Source organism: Schistocerca cancellata, chromosome 5, assembly GCF_023864275.1.
Source record: "Schistocerca cancellata isolate TAMUIC-IGC-003103 chromosome 5, iqSchCanc2.1, whole genome shotgun sequence".
In the NCBI taxonomy this organism is placed as follows: Eukaryota; Metazoa; Arthropoda; class Insecta; order Orthoptera; family Acrididae; genus Schistocerca; species Schistocerca cancellata.
Genome location: NC_064630.1, coordinates 837,521,544 through 837,542,863, shown reverse-complemented (window position 1 = coordinate 837,542,863; position 21,320 = coordinate 837,521,544). Strand labels below are relative to the sequence as shown.

The window sequence follows — 21,320 nt, the reverse complement described above, 5'->3', positions numbered from 1 at the left end:
CCATTACAAAATTTCTCCTCCGTAGTGTGAGCCATTTGGGGAAGAGCACCTTACCTAGTGTCTCCGACGTGCGCCCTCCAAGTACATTCCATCTTTTCTTTCACGTCGTTGTCTGATGCTAGGGTGCATAGCCAGCACGGTAGCCAGCCCGTGTGGTGGGGTCGCTATGTACCCTTTTGGTTGAGCCCCCTGCACACACAGGGACCACACTTCTGATACCTGAGCTGTGACCTCCTCATGCATGCCTCGGAGTGGTTGCTCGTCATCCTGGCGCATCGGAACTCCCGGCAATGGCCGCCGTGCCAGACGGCCCTCGCTGTGGCTGGGTGGCGCCCATGAGGAGAGCCCCTGATCGGAGTGGGTGGTATCAGGGCAGACACTATGCAAATGAACCGCATATGGGTCCAGAACTCTGGCTGTTCTTCTGCGGCCGTCTCTCTGCGTGGAACTGATTCCTCAAGTGCTGCTTCTCTTGCCCCTTCGGCCTTCCCTTCCGTGGCTACCCCCTGGGAAGAGGGTCAGGCCCGTCGGCTAGGGGCAAAACCTTTCCCCCGTTACCTAGTTTGCACCAGGACTGATGGAGATACTTTCACCAATACCAAACCTTTATTCTTTGTGGAACACATTGAAGACAAGTTTGGCGAAGTGGACTCCCTGAGCAAGATGCGGTCAGGTTCGTTGCTGATAAAAACTGCTTCCGCTGCCCAATCTGCGGCCCTTCGTGCCTGTACCCATCTCGGCACAATACCTGTGTCCATTACCCCCCACCAGTCTCTAAATATGGTACAAGGTGTGATTTTTCACAGGGACATCATCCTTCAAACTGATGAGGAACTTCGGGACAATCTCGAACGGCGGGGTGTTCACTTTGTTCGGTGTGTTCAGAAGGGTCCTAAGGACAATCATATTGATACTGGTGCCTTTATCCTGGCCTTTGAAGGGGATACCCTCCCTGAGAAAGTTAAGATTATGGTCTATTGCTGTGACGTGAAGCCGTACATCCCACCTCCTATGAGGTGTTTTAAGTGCTTGCGTTTTGGACACGTCTTCCCACTGTTCACAGGCCCCTCTCTGTGGTGACTGTGGACATCCACTCCATGAGGGGAGACCCTGTGTTCCCCCTCCTGTCTGTGTAAATTGTCATGGTAGTCATTCTCCACGTTCACCAGATTGCCCAGTATATAAGAAGGAAAAAAGATGCAGGAGTATAAGTCACTCGATCGTTTAACCTACACAGAGGCCCGTAAGAAATATGCACGACTCCACCCTGTGTCCATGACATCTAGTTACGCCTTGGTTACATCTTCACCCCTTCCTCCCCCTTCCTCCCCCTTCCTTACCTCCATCCCAGACCCCTCTCCTCCCCCCCTCCCCTGCGGCTCCCACGCCTTCTCCTCTGGGTGCTGCTCCCCCTCCCCAGCCGGAGAAGTGTCCCACTCCTTCGGCGTCTGCCGGTCAAGGGCGCCTCTCCCGGGATGCCCCTTCCCGGCACCTACCAGGCCAAAGGTCTGCTGCCGCGCGACGACCGCGAGAGCCGCGGTCTGTCGGCCCCCAGATCGCCCGGTCTCTTTCTGTTCCTGATCTTGCTGCAGCTGGCTCCTTCATGCCACACAGCCCTCCTCGATCTCAGCTTGAAGGGAAGAAGAAACATAAGTCCCGGGACAAAGAGCCTCTGGTGTCACCGGAGGTCCCTTCCCCAACTTCACAACTGGATTCTGACCTGTCGTTCATGGATGTCACCCCCTCCTTGTCGGTGACGGGTGGGGACCCGGCGGTGTGACTGGATTTAAAGTGTTCAGCCCCTATTTAAACCATCGTTCTGTGGTTCTCCAATGGAATTGTAATGGATACTATCGCCACCTTCCGGAATTGAAATCCCTTCTTTCGTCCTACTCGGCAGCTTGTGTGGTTCTCCAGGAATCTCATTTTACTGATGCTCACTCACCGACCCTCCGTGGTTTCCGTGTTTTCTGTCGAAATCGGGTTGGACCCCTGCGGGCTTCTGGTGGCGTTTGTACATTGGTCCGCACAGACATTGCTAGCATGTGGATTCCTCTTCAAACTTCACTGGAAGCGGTTGCTGTTAGGGTCCACTTCGACTCTGCAATCACAGTTTGCAATCTTTATCTCCCTCCTGACAGGACTCTTACACCTGCTACCTTAACCGCCCTTCTTCAGCAACTTCCTCCTCCCTTCCTCCTCCTCGGGGATTTTAATGCTCATCATCCTTTGTGGGGCAGTGCCTTTCCATCTAGACGAGGTCTTCTTATTGACCAATTTATTGCAGACCACGTCCTGTGCCTTCTTAATGATGGCTCCCCTACTCATTTCAGTGCCGGTCATGGTACCTTTTCTGCCATTGATCTTTCTCTTTCTTCTCCCTCTCTCCTCCCTTCATTACACTGGTCGCCACACGACGACCTTTGTGATAGTGACCATTTCCCGTTGATTATCACGCTCCCTTCCCGCTCCCCGATGGACAGTTTGCCTCGTTGGTCTTTCCAACACGCCGATTGGCCTCTATACACTGCACAGGTCGCGTTTTCTCCCTCTTTGTCGGGTTGTATTGATGACGTCCTACGTGACGTGTCTGACGCGATTGTTCGCGCTGCTAGCCTTGCTGTCCCGCGCTCATCTGGACTGTTTTGTCGCCGGCAAGTCCCGTGGTGGAGTACGGCTATTGCCACTGCCATCCGTGATCGCCGTCGAGCTTTGCAACACTTCAAGAGGCACCCATCCGTAGCCAGCTTTACTACCTTTAAACGCCTTTGCGCTAAAGCCCGTTATTTAATCAAACAGAGCAAGCGGATATGTTGGGAACGATTCGTTTCTTCCCTTGGTTCTACTGTCCCTCTGTCACGGGTATGGGCTACTCTTCGCTCTCTCAAAGGTTGCCATCGGCAGTCCACCCTCGCAGGCCTTCACCTCCCAGATGGCATTTGTACGGACCCATTAGTTCTTGCAGAACATCTAGCGAACCATTTTGCAGTGGCATCAGCGTCAGCCTCCTATCCAGCTGCTTTCCTTCATCAAAAGCAGTGGGCTGAAGCTTCCACCTTATGTTTCACCCCTTGTGAGTCAGAATCTTACAACGAACCTTTTACTGAATGGGAATTTCTTTCTGCTCTATCTTCTTCTCATGATACGGCCCCTGGCCCAGACTCCATTCATAACCAACTGCTTCAACATCTCAGTACTCCACAACGGCAACATCTTCTTCGGATGTTTAACCGTATCTGGCTCCAGGGTGACCTCCCTTCTCAGTGGAGGGATAGCATTGTGGTTCCTGTCCTTAAGTCTGGTAAGAACCCCCTATCTGTTGACAGCTATCGGCCAATTCGTTTGACCAATGTTGTTTGTAAGTTACTTGAACGGATGGTAGCCCATCGGCTCAATTGGGTCCTCGAATCTCGGGATCTATTGTCCCCTTACCAGTGTGGCTTTCGAGAGGGACGGTCTCCAATCGATCATTTACTCTGCTTGGAATCCGCAGTCCGGCAGGCTTTTTCCCAGCGCCGCCATTTGGTTGCAGTGTTTTTTGACCTTCGCAAGGCCTATGACACGGCCTGGCGCCATCACATCTTACTTACCCTTCATCAGTGGGGTCTTCGGGGCCCACTCCCGATTTTTATCCGCCAGTTCCTGATCCATCGGTCATTCAGAGTCCGAGTTGGTACTGCTTTTAGTTCTCCACAGACCCAGGAGACGAGCATCCCACAGGGTTCTGTCTTAAGTGTCCTTCTTTTCCTCATTGCTATCGATGGACTTGTGGCCTCTGTCGGTCCCTTGGTCGCCCCTGCCCTGTATGTGGATTATTTCTGCATTTGGGTTAGTTCCTCCTCGATGGCATCTGCAGAACGGCAGCTCCAGGTAGCTATACGGCGTGCCTCTGCATGGACCCTCTCACACAGGTTTCAATTCTCTCCTTTAAAATCGCGAGTGGTCCACTTCTGTCGCCGTACTACGATCCACCCTGATCCAGAGCTCTATCTCGCTGCACAAAGATTGCCTGTGGTCCCACAGTTTCGTTTCCTGGATCTTCTTTTCGACAACAAGCTCACTTGGCTGCCCCATATCAGACTCCTGAAGGTAGGATGTTTCCGTAAACTCAATGTCCTTCGCTTCCTTGCCCACTCCTCTTGGGGTGTGGACCGTTCCCTCCTCCTCCGTCTTTATCGTGCTCTAGTTCTGTCTCGCTTGGACTATAGTTGTCAAGTTTATGGTTCAGCTGCTCCTTCCACACTGCACGTGCTGGATCCAGTCCACCATCGTGGTATCCATTTGGCCACCGGTGCCTTCCCTACTAGCCCTGTTGATAGTCTCCTGGTTGAAGCTGGGATCCCCCCTCCCCCCCCTTTCTGTTCGGCGGTCCCAGCTTCTGGTGTCTTATGCACTCAGTATCCGTTCCTCTCCCACTCATCCTTCCTACCTATTCTATCCTGTTCCCAGACCATGGACGTCGCCCACCCGACTCCCGCCCTCGGGCGGGTTTACCAGTTGGGCTGCGCCTTGCGTCTCTTTGCCGTGATTTTCAGCTTCCTTCTTTGTCCTGTCTTCCTCGCTCCCTCCCCTCTACCCCTCCTTGGTTAGTTCCTCGGCCTCGAATTTGGATGGCTCTCCGGCGAGGTCTGAAAGATTCCATCCCCCCGGTGGTGTTCCGTTCCTTTTTCCGCCAAATTTTATGGGAGTTTCGGGATGCTGTTGTTTCCTACACTGATGGCTCTAAATCTGCTGATCATGTGGGGTATGCCTTCACGTCCTCTGTCGGAATGGAAAATCATCTGCTGCCACCTACATGTGGGGTGTTTACTGTGGAATTGATGGCAATTTCCCAGGCCCTTACCTTTATTAAACAGTCCCAACACAACCACGTTTTGTTATGTACGGACTCGATGAGTCTTGCTATTGACCGGTGTTTTTCGCACCATCCCTTGGTCTCTGCCATCCATGACCATCTCGCTGATATTCACCGTGCTGCTTGTTCCATTGACTTCCTTTGGGTCCCTGGCCATGTGGGTATCCCTGGTAATGAGTTCGCTGATCGTTTGGCTGGGGGAGCAGTCACTTACCCCCCATTTTCTGTAATCCCTCCTGCAGCGGATTTATGGCTTCACATCAAATCCCGCTTCGCACAGTCATGGGCCAATTCTTGGGAGGCTACTCCCCTGTCTAATAAACTTCGTGCAATTAAGGTGACACCAGGCCCGTGAAGTTCTTCCTTTCGCCTCTCCCGAAAGGACTCGACCACATTGTGTCGTCTCCGCATACCAGGCTGACCCATGGTTTTCTTTTGCGTGATGAGCCACCCCCACTATGTGGTTGTGGAGCCTTCCAGTCAGTAGCCCACATTTTGTTTGAATGCCCCCTTCTTTTGGCTCTGCATGCTAAGTACGGACTCCCCCGCACTTTACCTTTGATGTTGGCTGACGATTCCCGGATGGTCTCTCTGGTTCTCGGTTTCCTCCGGAAAAGTGGTTTTTATTCTCAGTTTTAAGGTTTTTAATCTCTCTCTGGTGTTGGGGCAGGGCGGTGAGTGTTTGGGTGTCTCCCACTGTAAGCAGTGTTCGGATATTCCCGATTCCCCTCCCTGACCGAAATCCTCTTTTCTTCCCCTTTTACTCTGTTTTTACCCTTTTTTTTAAAGGCTTGGTTAGTCTTTCTCTTCCCATATGTACTTTCTACATTCTAGCAGTTGTACCTTTTACGTCACAGGTGGTCTTGCCTATGCTGCTTCAGCATAGTGTTGGGTTCGTTCTCTTGCCGACTTCCCTCATTTTGTTTTCTACCAATGACAACATGACTGCCTTTTTACGTTTTTACCTTCTTCCCTTTTATTGTTCTGACTTTCCTGAGATGTCCCATTAGTGGAATGGAGCCTATTTGAAACAAGAGACTGACGACCTTGCTGTTTGGTTCCTTAAACCTCAAACAACCAACCAACGTTGCTTGCTGGCTCCATGTCAGGGTGGATTCTGCCAGGGGCTTGTCCAATCCCAAGTTGACTAGGCGTGTGGTTTATGGTTCGGCAGCGCCTTCAGCATTGCATTTACTTGACCCTGTGCACCACTGTGGGGTTCGATTAGTGATAGGAGCTTTTAGGATGAGTCCGGTGACTAGCATACTGGTGGAGGCTGGTGTCCCTCCACTGCAGATCAGATGTGCGCAACTGCTCGCCAGTTACACAGCACACATTCATAGTTCCCCTGAGCATCCGAATTACCATCTCCTTTTCCCGACTGCACATCTCCCCCATCGGCGGCCCAGATCAGGGCTAATGATTGCAGTTCGTGTGCAGACTCTTCTCTCCGATCTGGAGTCCTTCCCTTTATCACTTCTACTTGTAGTCCGTTTACATGCACCTCCATAGTGTACGCCTTGGCTGCAGCTTCATCTAGACCTTTCGCATGGCCCTAAGGACTCCGTTAACCCCACCACTTTCCGCTGTTACTTCCTCTCAATTCTTGACGTGTTCTGGGGCTCTGAAGTGGTTTACAGCGACAGCTCAAAGGCTGATGGTCATGTAGGCTTCACATATGTTCATGGAGGACATGTTGAACAGCACTCCTTGCTAGTTGGCTACAGTGTTTTCACTGCAGAGCTGGCGGCTATATCTCGTGCTCTTGAGTACGTCTGCTCATGCCCTGGCGAGTCATTTCTCCTGTGTACTGACTCATTGAGCAGCCTGCAAGCTGTCGACCAGTGCTACCCTCGCCACCCTCTGGTAGCGTCCATCTGTGCCCTGGAACAGTCCAGCCATTCCGTGGTGTTTGTGTGGACCCCAGGACATACCTGAATGCCCGGCAGCGAACTTGCCAACAGGCTGGCCAAACAGGCGACGCAGAAACTGATTCTGGAGATAGGCATCTCCAAAGCTGACCTGCATTCTTTCTTACACTGCAGGGTTTTCTAGCTTTGGGAGATGGAATGGCATAACAGCACACACAACAAACTGCGTGTCATTAAGGAGACTATGAATGTGTAGAAGTCTTCCATGCAGGTCTCTTGTAGGGGTTCAGTTGTCCTCTGCCGGCTCCGCATTGGCCATACGTGGCTAACACGTGGTTACCTACTCTGTCGCGAGGACCCACCTCAGTGTCGCTGTGGCTCCCAAATGACAGTCGTCCACCTCTTGCCGGACTGCGACAGACTTTTAACTTTCCCGACACCCTGCTTTCGGTGTTGGGTGACAATGCCTCCACAGCAGCTTCAGTTTTACGTTTTGTCCATGAGAGTGGGTTTTATACTTCTATGTATGTTTTAGCGCATGTCCTTTGTCCCTCTGTATCCTCCACTGTAGTGCTTTTAGGGTGGAGGTTTTAATGTGTTGCAGCGTGGCTGGCTTTCCCTTTTTATTCTCGTGAGTGGCCAGCCATTTTAATCTGCTTTCATGTTTTACTCCCTTCTGTTTCTAGTGCCTCTCTTGTTTTCTTGTCCTCTTTTGTTCCTTTTATTATTCGTTGCCTTCCCTTCATTCTTGCGGCTTATCCTTTCTTTTCGTTTTGTGTTATGTGTTTCGTCCATCTTACTCTCACCCTTGTGGCATTGTTTTATTATGAACAAGGGACTGATGACCCAGTAGTTTGGTTCATTCTCTCTCTTCAAACCAGCCAACCAACCAACCCCTGTGTCTTTTTTTCCATATCCCGCCTTGGTCGGCGCCTTGACCACCGATTATGGCCGATCTCTTCCAAGGTCCCTGTTGCTCCAATGGTTTACCGGCATCCTGTCTGTGCCATCCTTGCAGAGTTCCGGGGTGCCACCATCTTTTACACTGATGGTTCTAAGACTACTGATACGATGGAATACGCTTACACGTCTCCTACCGGCTTCGAGCACCTTGTTGCCTGGATCATGTAGGGTATTTACAGCAGAGCTTCTAGCCATTCACAGGCCCCTCGTTTTTGTTTCTCAGGCCTCCCTCCATAGTGTTTTAATTTGTTATGATTCAATGAGCAGCTTGCAGGCTATTGATCGATGCTACTCTCGTCACCCCTTGTTCTCTGCCCTTGAGTGTGCCGCCTGTTCAGTCATCTTTCTCTGGTTCCCAAGCCATGTGGGAATCCCAGGCAATGAATTGGCTAACCGTTTGGGTAGAGAAATAGATACTTACCTCATTTCCTTTGACGATTCAAGCTGCAGATATGTGGATCTATATCAAATCTCTTTTTGCCAAATAGTTGAATGCCATCTGGAGTGCTACTGGTCCTAGTAATAAACTCTGCACAATCAAGGAGTCTACTGCAACTTGGGGCACTTATTTCTGCCCCCCTCGGAAGGAGTCCACTGTTTTATGCCGCTTACGCGTTAGCCACACCCGGCACCCGGCTCACCCAATGTTTCCTCCTACGTAACGATCCACCCCCACAATGTGGTTGTGGCGCCAGACTGACGATATCTCACATATTGGTGGAATGTCCCCTTCTTTCGACCCTTCATGCTAAGTATGGTCTTCCTGCTTTCTTAAATTTAATATTAGCAGACAATCCACAGATGATTGACCTGGTCCTCGGTTTCCTCCGTGAAAGTGGTTTTTATTTCCAGGTTCTCCTTTAGTCTTGGAGCAGGGGTGGGTTGGTTGTGGTTGGGACTCCTTTTGCAGTCTTCACGGTCTGTGAGCCCATGACTACCCTCCTTTTTTCCAGTTTTTAGATTTGGTCTCACCTTTTATGCTTTTACTGTGTGTGTTTGATGTTCATTCTTTTATAGTTTGATTACTCTGACTGAATCCGGCCACTTTTAGCAGACCCTCATTCTTCTGTAACCCACTTTGTAATTGCAGGGCTGATGACCTTACCATTTGGTCCCATACTCTCTCAGTTAATCAATCAATCAATAAGTTAATTAATTATTCTTCTTATCTCTAAGCAAGCAGTGGAATTGTTGCTCTCACTTCAGCTAACATGAGTTCCCTAAATTTTTTCTAAGATTTCATTTAAGTTCTTTGAGCACCTGTATTACTTTGTATGGGCTGTACTGACATGCTAGGATTCCACTTGTGTACATCTGAATTTGAAACATATGTGCAGACCATCCTACTTGATAAGGAATCCAAACTCTAGATTCAGTCACACTAGCATTTTGCATATTGTGTCTTTTACACTGAAACTCAACTTTTCCAGAGCTTCCCTGTCAGATTTTAAGTCTTCCATTTGTCGTTCCTACTTTTGATTTTGTTTTTACATCGTATTTTGTATAGCTTTGCTGATTTCACTTGGATACATGAATAGAGTGACTCCCACTGGTTCTATAACAGACATGTTTATCGGTCCTTCTGCAGATATAAAGTATTCTGCTGTACAAGCTTTACATTCCAATTTTTCACCTTCGGTTTGCGGGGTGTTGACCCTCTCTGTCTGCAGTTTTTGTTCGTAGCTTATCAATTCTTCATACTGTCCAATTATCCTCCATGACTTGTAAATTCTTTTTGACAGGCTAGACTTACCCTTGTGGCAGAATCTTTAGGTTCCTGGATTCCTGTTTCAAAAGAAGCAGCATTCAGATTTGTTGACCTATACGGATTTGGGTTTCCAGTGATTTTCCTAAATGGCTTAATTCAAATGCTGGGTGTGGTTCTGGTTTTGTTTCTCAGAGCATGTGTTCTGACACTTATGAAGTCAGCTTCACTTATGAAGTCAGCTTCACTGGAACAATTAAACCTTCATCTTCCTTCTTAAATTGCCCATAATTTTGACATGACATGACATGTCTGTGGGTCAGTCATGTTAGATACACAGCTTATGTTAACGGGAAGTTAAGTCAAGGTTGTTATGTCGTAAGAGCTGTGAAACCAGCAGTATTAAGTACGTTCAAAATCCGAAAGAAGACGATTAGAATAATAATTGGAAGTGAAATAAGGGAGTCACATAAACTTGGCTTCACAGCATTTAAGACGATCAGTGATGTCCATGACCATAAAACCAAACTCGACTTTCATACAAATATCAGAGTGAATCAGAATGGTCTATTCCATATAGGTTTAGCTATTCAGGACACAGTCATTTGTACAATCCCTATAGTTGTATTTACTCTGTGAGGGAATACATGGAAATATGTTACAGTGCTACATATTTATTTATTATGTGCTGTCTAAGTTTAATACATAAAATAAAGGCGACCACTCATCTACGGTTGAGTGATGTGTGGTGCATGAAAACACTCAACAGCTGGTGGTGGTGGTGGTGGTGGTGGTGGTGGTGGTTTGTGTGTGTGTGTGTGTGTGTGTGTGTGTGTGTGTGTGTGTGTGAGAGAGAGAGAGAGAGAGAGAGAGGGGGGGGGGGGGGAGTGGGTGTAGAGGTAGAGATAGAGGGTGCATATGCTAAAGAACTTGAAAGCTAGTGTAGTGCTGTACTCTGTTGAGTGGTTGCCTTTTTACATATTATTCCATTAAGGAATTTCCATTATTGTTACACTATCTAAGTTTATGTTGTGTGTTTAAATTACTTATATGTATCAAAATATTTGTAGTTATTATGTATCGTTTATGATCCCCCGTCTATGTGGAAACAAAATATATGATTTCTGGGCTTGAACAAATCAAATGATGCAGTCCAGTTTCATAGTAAATGTAAAAGTGCTGAAATACAGTGACAGATCTCTTCTCTTCTTGTCTCATTTTCTTCGTAGGCTGGTTCTTACAAGTTTTGCAGTGGAATTATTTGAGCAACTGTGGCAAGTAACTCTTTAATGTTGGGATCCTATTTCCTCTCCTGTACTATCATAAACAGACTATCAATAGGGAGTCAGCTGTTTCATAAATGTATCAATGACTTATGTAAATTATAGATAAAATATAAAAAATAAATCTGTTGCAACTGATAAACATGAGAGACAGAAAACACATTTCTTATTCTCTCTCTGTGCCCTATTGTGACAGTTATTTGTGAATGTGCTTAAACATTCTGAACAGTAAGTAATTAAATGCTGTGTGTGCTAATAAGAAAATTTATTCTGCGTAACTTGTTTTAAGCTGCAGCATGTGCACTGGTATGAAACTTTCTTGCAGATTAAAACTGTGTGCTGGATCGAGACTCAGACACAAGACCTTTGCTTTCATGGGCAAGTGCTCTACCAACTGAGTTGTGACTCACAAGCCATCCTCGCAGCTTTACTTCTGTCAGTACCTCATCTCCTACCTTGAATATCTCAGTTGGTAGAGTGCCTCTTGCGGACACAAAGGTCCCGAGTTCGAGTCTCGGTCCGGCACAGAGTTAATCTGCCAGGAATTTTCATGTTACAAGCTTGTATTATTTATTTAAGAGATTCTGTATACATGAAATATTATTGGGGTATCAATACGTACTGCCTCTGTTGATTTTATGTTCTGCGTTACTAATATGTTCCAGGCTGTTATTCCACGTTCGAATGGATTGCACCTTAAAATCCAACATTTTGTCCCCGGAGGGCATTTTCAAGGGAGATAGTAGCTTCTTTGAATGTCCGATTCACACCCTGACTCACTACTGATTACAGCAAAATTCCACTTCCGCACAGTGGTGTGACATCACATTTTGAATGTGGTTGTCTCCTGGCTGCAGAACATGTTCCACAACAGCTGATCTGTCAGTCTCCCCTCTTCTGCAATTGCCCATGTGCTGGTCTAGTTGTTTTTTTTACTGTTCTTTTTGTAATCCCCATGTATGCCTCCTCACAGCTACATGGAATCCTATAAATTCCTGCTTTTCCCAGTGGTTGACAAGAATCCTTGACTGATTTTAGGTGTTCTTGTATCTTCCAGGTGGGTTTGTAGATTATGGTGATGTTCCGCTTTTTCAAGTTTTTTCCTGTGTGGTCAGTAACTTTCTTCACTGGAACTTTAGCATTGCTATGATTTCTATGTGCTGGTCTTAATGCTCTTTTCACCTCAGTGGAAGAAGAACCATTCTTGAGCAATACATTGGTGAGATGTTTTAATTCAGCATCAAGTGGCTCTGGTTCGCAGATTTTCCTTGCTCTATCCGCCAATGTTTTTATGATGCCTCAATTTTATTGTTAATGGTGGTTCAAATCCCGGTGTAGGTAATGTTCTGTGTGCGTTGGTTTTTGGCAAACCGTGTGGCCCAAGCTTCTTTCTTTGAAGTCAGCACATCAGGAAAGTTCAATCTTCTGCCTGCCTCCTCCTCCATGGTAAACTTGATCTTTGGATTGATCCCCGTCAGATGTTTGTGAAAATGATCCAGTTCCTCCCTGCCATGCCACCACAAAACAATCATCCGCGTACTGGAATCAAATATTTGGTTTCCTGTTCGGTTTCGAGAGCTCCAGGAATTTCAATAGGAAAGAGGGCATGAAATTGAATGACATCTGGATCCTTGTGCTGAGGAAGATGTGTATGTCTTCCACTATGGGGTGATAGCTGCAGAGGATGATGATGGCTGTGAACAACGGCCAGGAGCACTTGCATGTTCGAAACATGACATTACGCGACTGCGCGGAAGCATGCGGAAGTGGAATTTTGCTGTAGTCAGTAGCGAGGCCATGCTGTGAATTGGACCTTCGATACCCATTGAAAATGTCATAAGTGAGGACGAAACATTGCATTTTAAGGTGAAATCTACTTGACCACAGTATAATAGCCTGGAGCATTTTATTAATTGTGAATTTCCGGCCATGAAAGTGCACATTTTACATGTTCTATATTGTTACACTGTTACATTAAATACCAAGACATTCTTTAGGTAGGGTAGGTGCCCATCATTATGTACTAATATCATATATTTTTAGCCCCTTGCTTTGCATTTGCTGTCAAGGCTGATCCCCCTCCCCCTGGAACTGTGTTAATGTGCATAATGTGAAAGACAGTTTCTGAAATTCCATATTTTACAGACTATAAGAAATTAGGGACTCCTTTTGTAGAATATAACATTTTTTTCTATTTTTACTATTAGATTGCAAAGCCAGACTAAAAAAATTCTCAGTTCATAAAACTGAACTGACTTTTAAAATCCCTGAAAATAATCTGACCTTCTTCTTCTTCTTCTTCTTCTTCTTCTTCTTCATTGCCATCCTTGTCCTTTCCATATAAGATGACCTTCACTGCCGTCATGCTGCTCTTTTTGAGTGATTTAACAGTAATGTCTTCTCTCACTCTAAACAATGACTGTTTTGTCCACTAAAAACTTGATTGTAGGTCTTTTTAAGGATCCTTTTGGAATAATTCATGTTCGGTTTCATTTATCATCCATTTGTTCCATTCCTCTCTCATATACACTTCAAGTGGTTTATTTATCAAGACATCAAGAGGTTGCAGTTGTAAAGTAAGTTCTCCCAGAATAACAGCGATCTTTGTATTTCCCTGTCTCAGTTTCTCTTTCACAGAATTTTTCAAGTGACTACTTAAATGATCTAGAACAAGGACAGAACTCTTCTTTAGTAAAGCGCAATTCCTTCTCTCCCACCCTCTGTTAATCTGTAATATCATACTAGCCTTGTCCATCCAACTCTTGTTATGTTTGTGAACACCACCATCTGGCAGTATTTCAGATGGTTTTAGTATTGTTTTGCACTTGAAAAAATCATTGCATTAAGTTTAGTACTATCGGCACAACATGAAAGGCCAACAGTGTAGTGCATTTTTTCATGACCACTTGTTTTTGTAGTTCTAGTTAGCACCTTTCATAGCAACAGTTGTGTTACGTGGCACATTGGATGTCAGAGGAGTTTCACCCATTTTCGCTTTGGCTTAGTTCCACACTGTTCGCCCCCACCCCTCCCCAATGTGGAATAATATGGCGATGTGAAGAAAATATTTTCTCTTCATACTCTTGTGGTATTTTGTGAGATATTTTGGTTCGCATGGTAAGTCCATGATGCTTTGTAAAACTGTAGCACGAACCAACTCCACCCATAAAATCTGTGATGTTCCACTGTAGCGCTAGCCTATGAGCATGTATTTGAATCATTTTTGTATTAATTCCAGTGCCGTTTTGACGGTGTTCTTGAATCCATTTCAGTACGTCATCTCCTTGTTATGATCATTTTGCATTCACTCCTCTATATGCACATATAGTCTTCCTCATTTTTCTCAGTCTGTACCAACTCACCAATTACAATTTTTTCCCCCTGTTGGTAGAGGCCTGAAATGCTACTGAGATGCTCTGTTTCCCTGTTCTGCATGTGCTCTTAGCATTTCAATGCTACTGAGATGCTCTGTTTCCCTGTTCTTCTGCATGTGCTCTTACTTTCAATTAATAGCCCACAGGGTATGAATACCTTTTATTTTTTTTCCATTACAAAAACTAGCTACTAACAAAGATATTGTTACTGATAACACAAATCACTTTCAATCAATCACGATAAAGGACGACAGCCAAATCAGTTGCAAGATAAAAATTTATTAAAATTCTTGACCAAGGTTTCGGTATATATAAATATACCTTCATCAGAAGTAAAAAATCCTTTACAGGAAAACACTTTCATTAGAAAAACCTTAGCATCGGAAGTGAGAAACACAAAATCTTAAGTAACAGTGAAATTACCAGGCACAAAATCTTTTAGTTACCTTTCGCATTCGGGAGGACGACGGTTCAATCCCGTCTCCGGCCATCCTGATTTAGGTTTTCCGTGATTTCCCTAAATCGTTTCAGGCAAATGCCGGGATGGTTCCTTTGAAAGGGCACGGCCGATTTCCTTCCCTAACCCGAGCTTGCGCTCCGTCTCTAATGACCTCGTTGTCGACGGGACGTTAAACACTAACCACCACCACCTTTTAGTTACTTACTAAAATTACATCATGCAATGGAGATTAATAAAACAATTGTGCCAAAGGCGTTGTCAATAATTAAGACATCTTCTCCATTTGTACAACATGACTATGTGCACAGGGTCAATGAGAACAGTTTAGCACCAGTACTTCGCCTATGAACTATCGAGACAAGACTGTGAAAGCACTAGGGCAGATGGTTTCGCCGAGAGAGGGCACTTGTGGTATGTGCCAGACACTCGCTCATATTAAAATCCATGCATACCTACTTATTTATCAGACCATTTAAAAACATTTATGTAAAATAGAAAATATGGAACCAATTTACCTGTGTCCTAGTGTCAAACAGATGAAGCTTGCGCTATGGAGCACATCTAACGAGAGAGGGCACTAGTGTAATGCGCGAGAATCTCACGTAACGTAGGCGGTGAAATACATACTAGCGAAAAGAACCAAAATGTTACAATAAAACGAAACAATCTGTCGTTGTGAATAAAAACACACTAGTCAATTAACCACACATACACATTGAAAATCACAAACAGCAAACATTAAAAATACGTAAAATCCCAACAAGAAACGAAAAGCACATTTCACTGGCATCAACAAGCAAGAAAACTAACTTCTAGTCAGCCAGACTATATTACATTAAGGCAAGGAGTGGTTTGAAACTGTCTGAAAAAATTTTTTGTTTCTAAGCTGCACCTGTTCATTAAGAACAAAACCATCTTTTAGAGACAGATGCTTGAAAATCTTAATTCTTCGAGCAAGTCCAGTTTGTAACCCTTATTCGCTTCATGAAGCAACTCTACATCGTCCAGTTCGTGTGGCGTATGCTGTAAGAGCCATAGATGTTCGGCAATCATGGAATTATGTACGTTTTCCCCATTTTTACCTAGCATCTGCTCTTTATACCTTACTTTAATGAGTCTACCTGTCTGTCCAATGTAATAGTTTGGGCAGTCATTACAAGTAATTTTGTATACACCAGATTTAGTGCCGAGTTCTTCCCGTGCTCCAATAGTATGAATTACTCTTTGTTTCAGGCTGTTATTTACGGAAAAGGCAACTCTGTAACTGTATTGTTTCTGTAAAAGTCTTCTTATCTTATATGAAACGTTCCCCAAAAATGGAATAGAAATAAAGTTACTACACTCATTCTTTTCCGTCCTGTTATCTCCTAAAGTTGAATATTTTACAGCTGTTTTTTTCTTAACAATTTGGTCAATTAATTTAGGATTGTATCCATTGTTAGTAGTCATTAATTTTAATAAAGATATTTCTTTTTCTAAAGAATTCTGTCCTAAAGGTGTGCTCACAGCACGATGAACTGCAGAATGAAAAAAGGCGATTTTGTGAGTTTGAGGATGACAAGAATCTACTGGGATAATATTATCACAAAAAGTTTCTTTACAAAAAATGTCGAAGCTGATAGTGTTACCAGATAACTTAACTTTCAAGTCAAGGAAATGGAGTTCTCTCTCATTATTTTGTATCTCTTTTGTGAATTTCATTTTCTCGTGAAAACTGTTAGAAACATGAAACAGTTGTTGTAGATCTTGGTCACTCCCTTGAAATATTATGAGTATATCATCAACATATCGAGCATAGAAAGGAATCATATTACCCAACGCAGGATTACTTTTGAAGAAATTTTCTTCTAACGCATTCACAAAGATGTCAGCTAAGATACCAGCTAACGAGCAACCCATGACTAAGCCGAATTGTTGCTCATACATTTTGCCATTAAACTGAAAGTAATTGTAATCTAGTACAACCTGCAGTAGTGACATAAGTTCTGACAATTGCAACTCACTTAAGTTCTATGTTGTCGAATGTTATCTTCGATAATCCTAAGAGTGATATCCACTGGAACATTAGTGTATAAACTTACGACGTCAAAAGAAACCAAACGAGAGGAAGAAGTGATCTCTATCGATTTTGGCTTGTTTATTACCTCAGCACTATTTTTAACAGAATAATTGTTTCCAAAAACAAAGGCTTCTTTAATTTTAGTGTGTAAGAATCTCGATAATTTATGATGTCGACTCTTTATTCCGTTAACGATGGGACGAATTGGGTGTTAACTTTTGTGTACCTTAAACTGACTTCTAAGCGTAGGTGTTTTATTAATCTCCATTGCATGATGTAATTTTAGTAAGTAACTAAAAGATTTTGTGCCTGTATTACTCTGGTAATTTCACTGTTACTTAAGATTTTGTGTTTCTCACTTCCGATGCTAAGGTTTTTCTAATGAAAGTGTCTTCCTGTTCAGGATTTTTTACTTCTGATGAAGCTATATTTATATATATCGAAACCTTGGTCAAGAATTTTAATAAATTTTTATCCTGCAACTGATTTGGCCGTCATCCTTTATCGTGAAGAATTTCAAGAGTTGCTGTTGCAGCCATGTTTAAAATCTTGACTTTCAATTAAAGTTCACTAGCTCCATTTGCTGCAGTGACACGTCATCGGCTAGACTGTGTTCACGGTTTGTGATGGCGAGGTGGGAGGGAGGCATTGTTAGCAAGCTTGTGAATCCTCAAAACTCATGTTCATCACATCAGTGCACTGCTGTTGGATACAATGTTGCCAGATAGAGATGAGTTTTCCGCAACATCAAACATATGGCCATTTTTAAGGCTGGTGGGAATTTTAAACCAAACACCGGAAATTTTTACATTCATTCCGAGCCTAACACACATCTCAATTTTGGAGGCAATTTTTCAAAGAAAAAAGTGCATCTTGTAGTCCGTAAAGTATGCTAAATGTTAGTGATGGAGTTTTAGCATAAATTTTTTTAAACATTATTTAATTTTTTACAACTCTCACCATTTAGCTAAGTAAGACCTGTTTTACATTATTAACTGTTGGAGCTGACGATTTATTGATGTGTGAAAACAATGAGTCAACTTTATAAAGCTATGCTACAGTAGCTACTAAACTCCAAAAACTAGTATAATTTAAAAAACATTACAAAGAAAGTTGAAAGATAACTCGATTCAGTTTTTCACAGTTAAAACCTTACGTGTCTTATGCTGCTCCGGATGTCATACAGTCGGAGTTCACAGCCCGTGACCTATTTGATGCAGTGTATCGCAGGAAAATAGTAGAGGACTTCAAAAATGGAAAATTGGACTCCTCCGGAAACCCTCTAGAGCCAAGTCCTGAAGAGGCGTTGACTGCTGATGAAGCAAAGAATAAAGCAAGATCTGTTGGAAATGATATTTGTGGTGAACTGCCGAGAAGTGCCCGAGAGTAGGAGACTTGTTACATTATGTGACTTGTAACACACTAGGTAATCAGTATTTGTATAGTAAGAATGTCACTGTTAATACACATTGTACACAGGCACCAAAATAAAGTTAATAATTTGCTAAAAAGGAAAATTTTATTTTATGATACATTATCAAGCCCCATTGATTGCACACAGTTGAAATATTTGTGATTTGTTTTACAGTTGTTGAAGATGCGGCAGTATTTTTTAGCTGCTTAAGTTTTTCATGAAGAGTAAACTAAACTTTTTGTTGTCGACGGTCACATCTGATTGCAGCTCTGTAGTAGCTTAAGAGACATTAATTATCGCAGTATATTGATAATTTTTACTTATGGACTGTCTGACAGCAACTGAATAAAGCACTATTTTAGTGCTGTCAGACGGTCCATAAGTAAAAATTATCAATATACCGTGATATTACACGCAACTGAGGAAGACAGGACTACAAAAGTTGAAGATGACATTAATTATTATCCTTTTATTTCTTACTTTTATTACATTGTCATATGGCTTACTTTTTATGTCAAAAGAACACTTAATCTCTGATCTTCATCTACATCTACATCTACATTTATACTCCGCAAGCCACCCACGGTGTGTGGCGGAGGGCACTTTACGTGCCACTGTCATTATCTCCCTTTCCTGTTCCAGTCGCGTATGGTTCGCGGGAAGAACGACTGTCTGAAAGCCTCTGTGCGCGCTCTAATCTCTCTAATTTTACATTCGTGATCTCCTCGGGAGGTATAAGTAGGGGGAAGCAATATATTCGATACCTCATCCAGAAACGCACCCTCTCGAAACCTGGCGAGCAAGCTACACCGCGATGCAGAGCGCCTCTCTTGCAGAGTCTGCCACTTGAGTTTGTTAAACATCTCCGTAACGCTATAACGGTTACCAAATAACCCTGTGACGAAACGCGCCGCTCTTCTTTGGATCTTCTCTATCTCCTCCGTCAACCCGATCTGGTACGGATCCCACACTGATGAGCAATACTCAAGTATAGGTCGAACGAGTGTTTTGTAAGCCACCTCCTTTGTTGATGGACTACATTTTCTAAGGACTCTCCCAATGAATCTCAACCTGGTACCCGCCTTACCAACAATTAATTTTATATGATCATTCCACTTCAAATCGTTCCGCACGCATACTCCCAGATATTTTACAGAAGTAACTGCTACCAGTGTTTGTTCCGCTATCATATAATCATACAATAAAGGATCCTTCTTTCTATGTATTCGCAATACATTACATTTGTCTATGTTAAGGGTCAGTTGCCACTCCCTGCACCAAGTGCCTATCCGCTGCAGATCTTCCTGCATTTCGCTACAATTTTCTAATGCTGCAACTTCTCTGTATACTACAGCATCATCCGCGAAAAGCCGCATGGAACTTCCGACACTATCTACTAGGTCATTTATATATATTGTGAAAAGCAATGGTCCCATAACACTCCCCTGTGGCACGCCAGAGGTTACTTTAACGTCTGTAGATGTCTCTCCATTGAGAACAACATGCTGTGTTCTGTTTGCTAAAAACTCTTCAATCCAGCCACACAGCTGGTCTGATATTCCGTAGGCTCTTACTTTGTTTATCAGACGACAGTGCGGAACTGTATCGAACGCCTTCCGGAAGTCAAGGAAAATGGCATCTACCTGGGAGCCTGTATCTAATATTTTCTGGGTTTCATGAACAAATAATGCGAGTTGGGTTTCACACGATCGCTGTTTCCGGAATCCATGTTGATTCCTACATAGTAGATTCTGAGTTTCCAAAAACGACATGATACTCGAGCAAAAGACATGTTCTAAAATTCTACAACAGATCGACGTCAGAGAGATAGGTCTATAGTTTTGCGCATCTGCTCGACGACCCTTCTTGAAGACTGGGACTACCTGTGCTCTTTTCCAATCATTTGGAACCTTCTGTTCCTCTAGAGACTTGCGGTACACGGCTGTGTTTGTTACACTGAGCATACTGTGAAAATGAAGTCGGCGAGACTGTTTACCCTTGCAGATTGGATTTTTACCTGTTTGTCTGACAGTACTTAACTTCATAATTTAGGAAGCAAAGGTAACAACTCGCTGAACAGTTCAGGTGCCGAGTCACCGGTAACCACATTAACAATACTGAGAATATTGCAAGCTTTTCAACTAATCGTCCTTCAGAGCTATAGAGCACATGACACTCGCATACATTGTCCCAACTCATTACATTGTAACAGCTCTGCAGCTTGGCTAAGATGTGGGATTGTATCTGGTGGAGTAGGTGAAGGGGAAAGGTGGTGAGGAGAGTAAGAGTAAGGGAGGGTTAGGGAAAGATCGATAACAGCTGGGGAGGGGGGGGGGGGGGCACTAGCAGGCACATGGGGTAAGTGCCTAGAAGCAGTGAGCTTGTTCTGGTCAAAGGCAGTGTCAGATGTGTGCAGTACACAGTGGCATAGAAGAGTGGATTGGGAGAGGGAGATTGAGTAGAAGGAAGAATGAATGCAGAATGAGTGTAGATTGGGGTGGAGGTGGGTGTGGGGAAGAGGACAGAAAAAGGCAGCACAATTGGAGGGTGTGATCCTCCTAGCCTCAGTCTTCGCTAATGATGTGAGTTGAGCATGACATTTATAAATGGGCAATTGTTGGGAATTTGCCCAAAGTAGTTTTAAATGCCCAAAATCTGGGCATTTATAAAAAAAAGTACTCTTAAAAAGTTTTTGCTTCTGCAATGTACTACTGGTATTAAAAGTTCATAAATTTTTACACTTGTTCTGTTTCTAAGAATGATAGGAAACGAGAGAAGCCTGTTTCTCTTGTACTAACATTCTAACTTGCTGTAAAAACACACACACAAAGAACTGATGCCTGAGACATTGGAATAGTTTTATTCTGATACTAAGAATGCCTAGAGAACCCCACGATTCTTGGAATTGTGGAATCGGAATCGGTACATAACCCATCCCTAACCAAAATCCTCTTATTCCTGTTATTTTAAGTAAATATTGGTGCTATTGCTATTATTGCAAATATGTAGTAATGACATTTTGCGTGACTGACTGGTAATTTCAGTTAATTTGTACAGTTCTGTGAGGTTCAGTGATTGAGAACAATTACGTTTTAAGTAGGAAGGGACACTGAGTGAAATAAATGAGCCTCTCAGCATTTATTTTGGCTTGTCAACTATGTCACTGCAGTAGCACATGACAAAAATTCCTTTTCTTTTGTGATGCATAGTCTTGAGATACTTTGATGTCTCTCAAAACTAATGCCCCCCTTCTCTCTCTCTCTCTCTCTCTCTCTCTCTCTCTCTCTCTCTCTCTCACACACACACACACACACACACACACACACACACACACAC

At 43.9% G+C, this 21,320-nt stretch overlaps 1 protein-coding gene across 3 annotated transcripts in view; it reads left to right on the top strand.

Annotated features, from left to right (window-relative positions):
• Positions 1-18,079, top strand: part of LOC126187520 (39S ribosomal protein L41, mitochondrial) — an 86,704-nt gene extending 68,625 nt beyond the window's left edge. The window contains exon 3 of one of the 3 annotated variants that reach the window (XM_049928656.1): positions 17,705-18,079. In XM_049928656.1, coding sequence (XP_049784613.1) covers positions 17,705-17,960 — 256 coding nt within the window. In that variant the 3' untranslated portion in view covers positions 17,961-18,079. The remainder of the gene's footprint in view (positions 1-17,704) is intronic. The other 2 variants (XM_049928658.1, XM_049928657.1) reach the window with 2 other exon arrangements.
• The last annotated feature ends 3,241 nt before the right edge of the window (positions 18,080-21,320 follow it).